The following is a 12,262-nucleotide window of genomic DNA, read 5'->3' as shown; positions in this document are numbered from 1 at the left end:
TTTCATTATGATATATAAATTGAAAAGTATTACAAATTTATTAATATGCTTTGTATTTTTTGATAATGTTGCATTACAACTTCATTGAGAATCAAATCGAACACATCTTTCTCAATGTAAGGCATCAGATAGTTATTGAGCCAATTATCACCCATCATACTACGCAAAAAATGTTTGATAATATTTATTGCATAAAATATTCTCTCACTTATAGTAGTAGCAACTGGTAAAATTAATGGCAACATAATAAGTATATAAACTAGAGGATATATGCCATCTTTCTTGACCTTAACAATTTGCTTTGTAAGATCAAAATACTATTTAGATAGAAGAACTCATCATTGTTATGCATATCAATAATATAAGTTGATAATTGACTTTTCATAATTCTCAAGTTAGTCATCTAAATTCTCCAAGCTTTTCCAATTAATCAAATAATTTATAATCAATAAGAATATCATAATATTTGTATTTTCTTTGATTTCTCCCTTTTTTAATACTTTAATGCATTACATGTTTGAAGCTTATTTTGTTTGATATTTTAATGCATTATATTTTTGAAACTTATTTTGTCATTTTTATTATTTTGAATTTAAGTAGGATGATCTAAAAATTGAAAAAACGAATTTAATATTCTATCTTTTAGATTAAACATTTAACTTTATTGAAACATTTTTTCTTATGACTAAAAAAAGATATTAATCATATTTAAATAATTATTATGCCTCTGTAAATCTGAATCAGCTTTTCTATGTTCTTATAGATAAAAAAATATTACATCGTCGCCTGAGAGATTCGAACTCTCGCGGGGAAACCCCATGTACTTAGCAGGCACACGCCTTAACCACTCGGCCAAAGCGACGTTGTTATTAAATAATGAATCTTTATTTATATATCTATTTAATTACTGAACCGACCGCATTAGCAAAAGCTGTGAATCGACAGGTTCGGTTCAGCTTAAGGGGTACTAATAGTTACGAACCGGTCTTTCAATTTGGTTTTGAATTTATTTGGTTTAGTTCAATTTTCAATGATTTTTAACTGATTGGACTCATTGTTTTTTTTATTAATGAATCAGTACATTGTGAAATGGAGAGAAAGATATGGCCAAAGAGCAAATCAATTGATAAATTGGGAATATAGTCTGTACATTGTTTTTAATCTATTAATGTTTGACTAATTTTCATTTAAAAAAATTTCATACCTAAATTAAATAAATCTATTTAAGAGAAAATCTCTAGGTCCTAGTTGGAAATAACTCTACTAACTATAGTTTAGGATTACAAAAGGCTACCATTTCTCAATGTTAAGGAAACTTGAACTATTGGGTGTTGGTGTTAGTTGAGTTGCGGTTGAATCAGGGATAATTCAAATTCAACTTCCCAACTTAATGGCAAGTTTGAACTCGAACACAAGTTTGAACCGATCTTATATGTCAAATTTGAGCTTAACCTAATGAAAAAAAAAAAAGCGAGCTCGAGCTTAACTCGTGAGCTCAACAAAAAATTGCAGTTGAAATTGGTTGGAGAAGAAAAACGGGAGCTCGATAAAGACTGAATTGATAGGGGATCGTTGAAGATGACAATAGCGACATTGGAGAAAGTCGCATCAGAATCTCTTAGGATTAGCTATTGACGAAAAAATGGTAGTCATGCAAATATGTTACTACAAGAGATTGGTAAAGAAGGTAATGATGAAATTAGCAGTGTCTGAGGAAGTGTCAATAGTAGCATGATAGAAAAGGCATTGACGATACTAGCATTTGAGAAGGCATTGATGGGACCTATGCTAGAGAAGGTGTCAACGAGATCAATGCTGGAGAAGAATCGATAGGTTCAAGGATTTTTGAAGAAGATGTGTTATGAAGATTTGTGGTTTCTAATCAAGTCAACTCATGAGCAAATGAGCCAAGCCTCATTAAGCATAAGATTGTTTAATAAATGAGCTCTAGCTTGTAGTACAATAAGCATGACTTGCAAACTCTTAGCCATCTTGAGTCACATACGCTTAATTAGGAGTATCTCTTACAACAGTAATTGAGTTTTGGAGGTGGTGCGGTTGATAGTTGGCATTGGACGACATCTAGGGTGGGTTGATGTTGGGGGTCAAGTGATGACGAACATTAAATAATGGTGAGAGTTAAGCGATGACGAACACCATGTAATAATGAGCTTGAAGGCCTAGAGAATGCTGGAAAGTTACTCAAGATGGATAGTTAGCGTGGTAGTTATCTTAAAAGAAAAGGAGACTAGAAAGGCTAATCTATGAAAAAGATAGAAATAATCGACTATACTCCCTTTAGTTGTTAAAGATTTAAAATTCTTTGCGATTAAATAATTCTATCTTAATCAGGAATATATTCAATTTTTGTAGAATTATGGATTAATTATAAACTTCAAGTGGAGAGAACATACCTTTTTATTAAAATCTATCAAATCAAAGCCTTTTTTAGATGATCCAAATCGCTCCCTTCCTTAGAACTATAATGTGACATGGCAATCCCACCCTTGGGTTGGTCTCTTGGGCTTACTTGGTGCAGGCCTAGCTTGAGCAACCAATTGGAGAGTGGTGATAATGGCCTAATAATGGTCCAACAATAGCCACCATTAGTTAGGTTTTTTATTTGTGAGTAGCGAGTATCATTTTCGAAACTCTTGAAATAATAAGTTCAATAGAATAGACAGAATAGAATCTTGAGGGTCATAATATTAAGAATTATTTTGTTGGATGATTATGAATTGAATTTATATCAACCAAAATTTGATGATAGTCCCCTATTTTAACATCAAAATATTCATCCATAGAGCAATCCAACACCTTAAATGACTCTTGAATCGAAGGCTTGTAGGAGTAATAATAATTATGAGAAGTTATCTCGATTAAATTAAGTAATTAGAAAGTAAAAGTAATAGAACATCGTTACTTGTGTTACGATATTTTAGCTTCTCAAAAGTAATCTAATAAAAAAAATTCAATATAGGAAAATCATGTATTACTGGCAGTCAGTACCGACGGTTATATAGTCGTTTGTAATAATGGCGGTTAGACCACCGGTAATAACCGGCGGTTATTTAATTAACCACCGACATAATTAACAATGATCTAATAATCGATGGTTAGGCTGCCAGTTTTATTTTTTACCTGCGCTTTACCGGTGGCTATTACCGACAATTATTTAATTAACCGACGATAGAATTAGCGGCGGTCTAATAACCGACGGTTAGACTGCCGGTTTTATTTTTTACCAGTGCTTTATCGGGGTTATTACCATCGGTTTTAAGTGAATTTTTTTTTCGGCGGTCTGAACTGCCGGAAAACCGCCAGAAAATACCCAAAATTTAGTCATTCCGAGCCTTCTGCTTCATTTCGTCGCATTCTCCTCTCTCTCGCTACAGACACTCGCCCCCACTCCTCTGCCCTCTCACGATCGATCGTGCCTCCTTTGCAGGAATCCGACCGCTGACAATCTCCCTTCGGCTGAAGATCTTGCCCCCACTTCGGCATCAAAAGCACGACCGCTTCCTATGCAGTTTATTCCGACGGTTTTTGAACCGCTGAAAAAGCGCCAGTAATTTACTAAACCGTCGGAAAAAATTTCCGATAACATTTGAATTTCCTGTAGTGATTGCTAAAAGAGGTTATATTATTTTCTCTCCTTAAATAAATAAAATGGTAAACATAAATGAACAAAATATTATTTTTAAATAAAATTTTGACCAATCTTCACTATTTTTGTCATATATTTTTACATTTTCTTTGTGGCATTCCTTCGAATTATTTTTCTAAGACTTCTTTGTCATTTATCATTCTTTCCTAATTTTTTTACGGGAAACTCTATTAACTTAACTCGATATTATTCTGATCAATTTTAGCAATTAGAATTATAAGGTTGCTATCTTCACCACATTTTTATTAACAAATATGAAAAAAAAAGTTCCAACATTTTTTTCCATAGTTTTTATAACATCCTTAATGAATCTTTATTAACAAAATCTTAATATCTTATTGGAAGAGTTTGCTCATACTGAGATTTAGCACAACAAGTAACATAGAAAACTTCTTAACCTTACTCAGATGTTTTAGAGAGGAAGGAGAAGAAGTTCCCTTTATAGATAAGTGGCTTTTGCATGCTCTCCTTAATCTAATTTTTGATCTACATATGATTAACTTTTTATATTATTTTCTTCCAAGAGAATTGCTTGACAAAGTGGATGTTGTATTATATAAATAATAAAATATAGATGTTAATAAGCGCATGACAAAAAATTTCGTGCTCATATAAATACCTATAATATAAATGTGCAAATAAAGATAAATCAATAAGGGCATCTCCAACCGAAAAATTCATTTTCCACTCTAAAATGCAGTAAAACTTCAAAATGTCGTAATTCATCTCCAATCGAACTGCATTTCATTCTTCTTTGACGTGCTTCCTGACGCTACAAAGGTAACAATCTCTCTCCTCTTTCGTACGCTTTTGTCTTCTTTCGCGCTCTTCTTCGGCACATTCTGCAACTCAATTTCTATTCACCTACGGAATTTTGAAGTGAGATTTGAAGTTCGAATACAACAAATGGTGGACGACATAGGATTGTATGCAGTCAAATTGGAGACCGTCTAAATAAAGTAAAATTATTATGTGCGGCGTCTAGATTCGTCAGAAGGCGAATCCGGACTCGCCACATCACCTAGGCCCCAGAGCATCCAGATGATGTGGCATGTCTAAATTCGCCTCCGAACCATCCGGACACCGCACGTTTATCTCTCATAAATAAAAGCGTGCACATCAGCAGCCCCTTTTCTCCTTTATTTAAAGCTGCCAGCCCATTTCCCCGAAGAAGTGGAGGGAGATATCCATCAGAGCTTACGTTTCAGTCACAGACTTCCAACCCCGCAGCCTTCTAAGAAGAGCCTGAGCCGCCTGTTTCTCCCAACTCGTTAACTATAACATATATCCTTGATCAAGAAACAAAGCAGACTTCAAACCAAACATTTCTTCTTCTTCTTCTTCTTCTTCATAGATCCTTGGAGAATCAATCAGCCATGGAAGACATCTCCGTCTTTTCTGCTTCGCCTGGTTTTCTAATGAAGATGGCGATGTTCGCAGTGATTCAAGTTCTGGTGTACCTTATCCTCTCCAACTCCTCCGCGATTTTCTCGGCGAACGACGGCTCCCACAGCCTTCGATCATCTCGCTCGGCCAGCATCCGTCGCTTGCTGGCCGGAGTATCAGATCTCCCGTCTCGCGGCGAGCTCACCTGCAATACTTTCCCTTCTTCCTCTGCCTGCGCCGCCGCGGTCTCTGGTGCGCTCTTCAGCTATGATTTCAATGAAGGTTTACTTGATTAGAGCTGGAAAATTTAGTATTTTCCTTTAGTGGAAAATTGGATCCTGGTTTATTTTGTTTGGAAGATTGGATAATGTAATTAGTCTAATTATAAATTATAAAATGTTCATTTTAAGTATTTTTATTTTATATTATTTTGTGAACTCCTCAAATATACCTCAAAGTAGGAGTTTTCAATATACTCTCATTATGCCCTTATAATAAATTCAAGCAAAGCCAATCATATATTAATTTTTTTTTATAGCAAAGCTACAATAACAACAACAACAACATCAATTTTTAATCCACTGCATGAAAATTTATGTCATGATTGTTCAAGAAGATTATGCAGATTGTTGATTATTTAATACAACCCTTCATTTTTCTCATCCATAAGTGGAATCTGATTGTGTCAATCTAATGGGTTGTATTGATGCCACAAATTTGTCGTGCTCTTTGGGAGGGGGGTCCTCCTGCTTGCACTTTATACCCGAGTGCTCGATGATGTGTATCCGAGCACCCCAGCATTACATAGTTGGCTTGGACAATGGTGGAGCCAGAAATTTATCATAGCTGGAGCTTAAATATATCATTTCAACATTTTTCTCAACTTTTTTCATTCGGATTTGCATCTAACTATGAGTGTGGCCGTAAGTAATTCATAAAAGTTTGCCTTAAATGTTGATATCTTCAGCAGGTCAACAAACAAGTAGACTATCTATTCATAAAGGCATAATGATTACAAATCAAATGATCAAGATCTCATCTGGCTTACTTGTGGAAAATACTTTTTCACTGCTACATTTCATACTTATGTAGCAGTGCCCCCACAAGCCCCCCTTAATCCTCCTTTGCGCTTGGAGAAAAGACAGAGAGTAGATCACTACATCACTCAATATCTGGTGAATTTTTATGTTATTTTTCTTTCAAGATAATTGCTTGACAAAAAGGATGATATATTATATAAAAAATAAAATATAAATGTTAATAAGCGCATGACAAAAAATTCCGTGCTCATATAAATACCTATAATATAAATGTGCAAATAAAGATAAATCAATAAGGGCATCTCCAACCGAAAAATTTATTTTCCACTCTAAAATGCAGTAAAACTTCAAAATGTCATAATTCATTTCCAATCGAACTACATTTCATTCTTCTTTAACGTGCTTCCTAACGCTACGAAGGTAACAATCTCTCTCCTCTTTCGCACGTTTTTGTCTTCTTTCGCGCTCTTCTTCGGCACATTCTGCAACTCAATTTCTGTTCACTTACAGAATTTTGAAGTGAGATTGGAGTTCAAATACAAGAAATGGTGGACGACATACGATTGTATTTTGATATTGTACTACATCTAATGGAAATTGATTTTCGTATTTTGATATTGTTAGGCTCGATAATGAATGAGTCGAACATGCATAAAATATTTAACTAGTTAGAGAACTACGATGGTTAAAAGAATTGAGCCAATAAAGAGGCAAATAAGACCCAAGTCACCCAACTCATTTTGTATGTCTTTACATAGGATTTTTGATGAGCTATGAGTGTGGATGTAAGTATAAAAGTTTGCCTTAAATGTTGATATCATCAGCAGGTCAACAAACAAGTAGACTATCTATTCATATAGGCAAATGATCAAGATCTCCTTTGGCTTACTTGTGGAAAGCACATTTTCAACTGCTACATTTCATGCTCATGCAGCACGTGCCCCCACAGACCCCTCTCAATTCTCCTTTGTGCTTGGAGAAAAGACAGAGTAAAGCACTACATCACTCAATATATATGGTGCTACGGTGTTTTCATATTGACTGGAGATAGAGCATTGAGAGCTGCGATGCTCCAAACTATCACTGAAACGCTGCGAGGTCCTCTAGATAATTTTTCTTTCTCATTGTTCTTAAGGGTGGTGTCCTTTGATGGTATGTATTATATCTTTTTGTTTGTTCTTATATAAAAAATAGTAAGAGAGAAGGGAAGCAAAGAGAGAGTGAGAGAGAAGAGACATTTAAACTAATTCTTTCATATTTCATAGTGAATTTCTTGATATGATGTAACTTCGTGAATTTTTCCGCATTTTAGAATTTTTCATGTTAAATCCTAAAGCTCTTTACTTTCTATTATATTTCTATTTTTTTCTTTGTTATGTTCAATACATATTTTACTACCACCCACAACACCTGATAGCAATAATGCTAAAATTCTATAGCATAACATTTTTGTTTTACCATCCTAAATTTAGGGGCGTCAAGAAAGCACAATATTCCCTCATGCATGTTATCATCTTTAATTCAAACTAAAAATAACAACTAATTTAATTTTAACATTTAAAATAAATTACATTTAATATATATATACAGAGAGAGAGAGAGAGAATTGCTTCAAACACAATAATTTTAAAATTAAGAATATTAAAATTGTTGTCTATATATTTTTATAAAGTAAAAAATAAGCGACTCAACTTAATTTTTGTAGTTAAAATTATTTTAAAAAATAGTAAGAGAACCGTACCAAATAAAACTTTAATCAATTCTTCTTTTAAAGACAACGAAGCTAAGAATAAAATAAGACCTCTTACCGCAGACAGAACTTACTCTTTTTTTTGGGTTTGAAAACAATGAAGCTAAGAATAATAAAAACACTTCTTAGGGCATCTACAACCGAAAATCTCATTTTTCACTCCAAAATACAGTGAAACAAAAAAATGCCGTGTTTCATCTCCAATCGAACGCCATTTTGCCGCTTAACCGTCGCTTTTCTTTCGCGCCTTTCTTCCGAACCTATTCGGTAGAGAGAAAAAAATGGCGCAGATGAACAGTGCAACACCAATATTGGCGTCACACTATTCATCCGCGATCAAATGACGTCAAAAATGACGATCGGTTGGAGCAAAGCAAGAATGTCAAACAAGTGTTTGCCGTTCCATTGGAGTTGCACTTACCGCATACAGAACTAATTCACAAAAAACGAGAACAAATCAATGACAGGGTAATCCATTTCAAATATTTATCCGTTAAGTATTGGCTGACATTACATACTTCGAAACATTTTTTTCAAAAGAGTTTTTCATTTCCAAATTGATGTAAATGATGCAATTCGATGAGGTAAACTTAACCAAAAGACGGCTTATTACCGCGTTCTACAAGCCCAAAATAAAGCTATCAATATAAAGCATTTCAAGGAAAAATAAACTCTCAAAATTTTTCCAGAAGCTTCAATTGCACCTACATAAGTTTTTGGATCAGAAGCAAAACAAGTAAGAGAGCAGATTTCAAATTTCCAACGTTAAAATTGCTTACCAAGAGGCATCAGTGCAAGAACTCCACTGAGAAGACGCTGAGCTTCCTCCAGATTACTTGAAAAGCTGTTTTAATCTCCTAGAAGCTTCAAGGACATTTTCGCGGTGGCCAAACGCACTGACCCTGATGAAACCTTCACCTCCAGGCCCAAAGCCGCTCCCTGGCGTTGTGACCAGGTGGGTTTTCTGGAGGATCTCGGCGAAGACATCCCAAGAGCTTCTACCAGGGAAATGTACCCAAACATATGGAGCATTCTTCCCTCCATAGACATTAAAACCAAGAGAAGTGAATGTGTCAACGAGTATGTTAGTGTTCTCTTGGTAAAAGCTAACCACATCTTTCATGGCCTGTATAAATTGGTGTTCAATATCAGCTGGTTTTATAGCTTCAGTTCCTTCAAATTTATATGCTGAAATCTTAGAAAACTGACCTTTAAACCATCTGGAGAGAGACAAGCCAGACCTCCAGCTTGAACGACATTAGATGCACCATTGAAGCTGGTGCATACTATGCGATTGAAATCCTTGGCTACTGGAAACCCATCAGTGAAAAGCAATTCCTTGGGAATAACGGTCCAGCCGAGCCGAACACCGGTGAATCCAGCATATTTGGAGAAGGATGATATCTCAAGGGCAACCTGCAGTTGCATCGTAAACATAAGAACTATGCATGTCATTGACTACTAAGGGTTTCGGCCAAAGGGGTGGAACAGAGCCGACGAAATTGAAAATAGAGCAAAAGCTTTTCTTCTCCTTTTTCTCTTGTTTCATCATATATTTATCAATTGGATTGTCGAGATGGAGTTATGGTGATGAAGCATTGCGTCATTTGGCAAGATGGGGCAAGATTGACAGAAGGTTGGTTGTTTCATGGAGAGACGCATCTGTTTGAATTTTTCCTTTTCATTATTTCGTTTCATTTAATTTTTTTTTATTAGTCAACAATTGTATTTTGCTTGTATAAGCAGATTCAAACTCATAATCTGAATTTGAATATGCTTTAATGATATTCCCTTTAGCTGGGGGGTCGTGCATCTCCTCAGGTTTGACAAAGATATCTCTTTTTTCTTTTGTGTCACTTCCCAAGTGAAAAACAACTCCATTCAGCTTTTGGATGGAGGGTTAGTGAGTTTGAAGAGAGTTGACTTTGTCTTCTTTCTCTTTCTCTGCTTCTTAACACCCTTCTCAGGTGGCTTCGTAGCCCTTTGATGTAGATGCCTCGGGTTTGAATGATTAAGACAACTTTGGTTTTTTGGAACAAAATATCTAGTATCTTAACAAATTTGCATTTTGTGCACCACGAAGGGCTCTACATCACCAAATATCTTTAACTCTTCTCCATCCCTTGTATGCTTCATGCATTTGTGCAAGGTCGATGGATTGATATCGTACTCATGGAGCCACGACCGACCTAGAAGTGCTTTGAAGGAGGTATCTGTATCAATTACATAGAATTTAGCATCCGTGTAGAGCTTCCCAAATCAAAGGGGAAGGATGACTGATCCTATTATTTTCTGCCCTTTTTGTTAAATCTGTGCATCATTACTTGCTTCACTTGAGATGCTGGACATCAAGAGACAACCTTCTTAGTGCCCGAAAATTCATGAGATTAACTGAGGAGCCTAGACCGACCAAAATATGGCTTACAGTGACACAATTACTCTTAGCTATGACATAGGGCGGTTATACTCCTTTTCCCCAGTATGACATCATCCTTAGAAAAGGCAATAATTGGCTCATTCTGTGCTCTCAGAACTTTACTCAGATAGCATTCAAAGAGGTATGATGCTTCATACCTCTCTAGATCCTTAAGAGATTGAATTAAAGTTTCACAAAGGTCCTTCAACATCAGAAGTGCTTCATATATGTTGATCTATGCAAGAATATTTCCTTGAAGGGATAAGATATTATAGCCTACTCCTTTACCAGAAATGAATGTGTTCTTGCAATCATTATGAATGATTTCTTCAATGATCATAATATTTTTCCTTCCATCCTTGTGTGATGATCTTTTATTTGGTGGAGGTGGTAGTATCCTACCACTTCTTAGTTGAACTTGGATCAATTAATTTGTATCCAATTCTTCCAACCAAGCAACTTCCTCTATCTCTTTAGAAGATTGGTTGACAGGTTCAAAAGTATTGTCCAACCTCATACAGTACATCAGTGATGCCATCGTAGATTATGAATCACTTACATTAGGAAAGCACAAGTAACCTGAGCTATCATGTGTCTATATATCATCAAACAACACTCAATTGTCATATTGCCAAAGATCCCCCATTTTGTTGAGGCAAATCTTGACTTTTCTTTTGTATTGTGTTTATGGGAGTTCTTATCACTGGACTCTTGCTATGAATCTGAAAGGAAGTTCTCTAATAGAAGTTCGACATCATCGATATGACTTGACATGTTTCCAATAAAAGGGATTCCTTAATTTCATACCCTTCATCTTCTTCTTTAGCCTCAATAATCTAGAGTCCATATATGAAATTGGTGAGCCTAAGAAGTTCGTTGATGGGTGTTCGACATCGTTGATATGACTTGACATGTTTCCACTAAAAGGGATTCCTTAATTTCATACCCTTCATCTTCTTCTTTAGCCAAAATAATTTAGAGTCCATATATGAAATTGATGAGCCTGACAAGCTGTTTTGCAGGCAAATGATAATCCTTCAAATTATTTATAATATTTTGGGTTATAGTCTTCTTTTTCTTTGACATTCGTGATTGATTTTCATTTTTGGTTCTTTTGATAAGCTTTAACTAGACCGTAATGAGCTAGCTTGATCTAGATACCCTTTGCTTGGAAGCTTGGGAATAGGTACCTTTGCACTCGATTACTCTTTCAACTCGAGCACTAGTTCAAAAGAGATTTCCATTTGATGCCTGAAACTCTTTCAAGTTGCTTTAAAATTTTTACTGTCTTCTTTGATACCACAGTCTCACATTCTTCATCTTATATTGACTTTTCTTTAGTTATTCCTTTATCCAAGGATATAGAAGAGTACGTGACCACCCTTGTCGATTCTCTTCTCAAGCGAACCAAAACAACCTGATAGTGTTTATTCAACCTTCATGTGTTTTTGTTCTAACCAATCTTTGAATACATAGTAGCCTACAATGAAATGGTTGATCATCATATGTATTGTCAATAATTAGAATTGTTAGTAAGTGTTAACCTTTGTAAAAATCACACTAAATAGGGAAGAGGCCAAAATCCAATGTACATACCTCTTACCCACCAGATCCTCGAATCCTGTCGAAGTCGTGCCGATTCGGCGCCGTTCGCGTCGCCTCCCACGAATCCCGCATCTCGCCTCGATCCCGCTCCTTCATCCGCCTTTAAAACGAGAACGAAGGGTTCGTTCCAAAGGGCTATTCTCCAGTTCTCTCCCTTCCCACGACCAAGCTTCCACTCTCTTCCTCCCTCAGCCCGACCTACTCGTGCCGTTGTTCTGCCCGATCCAAACCAAAGAGCCGACGAACCTTACCTTCTCCCGTCGAATCCCTGTAGCCAACGACCGAACTCCTCCCAACGCTAGACTCCATCTCCTACGAAGAAATCCCTTGTCCAACCTCTCGGTCCTCCGATCCCGATCCTCACAGAGAGAGAGAGAGAGAGAGAGAGAGAGAGAGAG

The 12,262-nt window shown here is 35.9% G+C and overlaps 2 protein-coding genes and 1 non-coding gene across 4 annotated transcripts in view; 1 reads left to right on the top strand and 2 right to left on the bottom strand.

Moving 5' to 3' along the window:
- Window positions 1-780: 780 nt before the first annotated feature.
- On the bottom strand, window positions 781-862 carry TRNAS-GCU. The gene has a single exon. It is a non-coding gene; the product is annotated as a tRNA-Ser (tRNA).
- A 3,917-nt stretch (window positions 863-4,779) lies between these two features.
- On the top strand, window positions 4,780-6,215 carry LOC114579814. 2 transcript variants are annotated; one of them, XM_028695495.1, is made up of 2 exons: window positions 4,780-5,305; window positions 6,021-6,215. In XM_028695495.1, exons 1-2 carry the CDS (start codon window positions 5,044-5,046, stop codon window positions 6,143-6,145), a joined length of 387 nt encoding a protein of 128 aa, XP_028551328.1. In that variant the 5' UTR covers window positions 4,780-5,043; the 3' UTR covers window positions 6,146-6,215. The 2 variants fall into 2 exon arrangements, with proteins under 2 accessions (XP_028551328.1, XP_028551329.1); XM_028695496.1 differs by having other exon boundaries at window positions 6,024-6,214.
- A 2,077-nt stretch (window positions 6,216-8,292) lies between these two features.
- LOC110115525 (LL-diaminopimelate aminotransferase-like) overlaps window positions 8,293-12,262 on the bottom strand; it is a 13,811-nt gene continuing 9,841 nt past the window's right edge. Inside the window, exons 4-5 of the mRNA XM_020848787.2 lie at window positions 9,053-9,259; window positions 8,293-8,969 (exon numbers count right to left, since the gene is read on the bottom strand). Of these exons, the coding sequence (XP_020704446.2) occupies window positions 8,676-8,969; window positions 9,053-9,259 (501 nt within the window). The 3' untranslated portion in view covers window positions 8,293-8,675. The remainder of the gene's footprint in view (window positions 8,970-9,052; window positions 9,260-12,262) is intronic.

Source organism: Dendrobium catenatum, unplaced genomic scaffold (assembly GCF_001605985.2).
Source record: "Dendrobium catenatum unplaced genomic scaffold, ASM160598v2 fragScaff_scaffold_651, whole genome shotgun sequence".
Classification (NCBI taxonomy): domain Eukaryota; kingdom Viridiplantae; phylum Streptophyta; class Magnoliopsida; order Asparagales; family Orchidaceae; genus Dendrobium; species Dendrobium catenatum.
The sequence above is the reverse complement of the archived record's forward strand: the minus strand, read 5'-3'. Positions and strand labels throughout refer to the sequence as shown.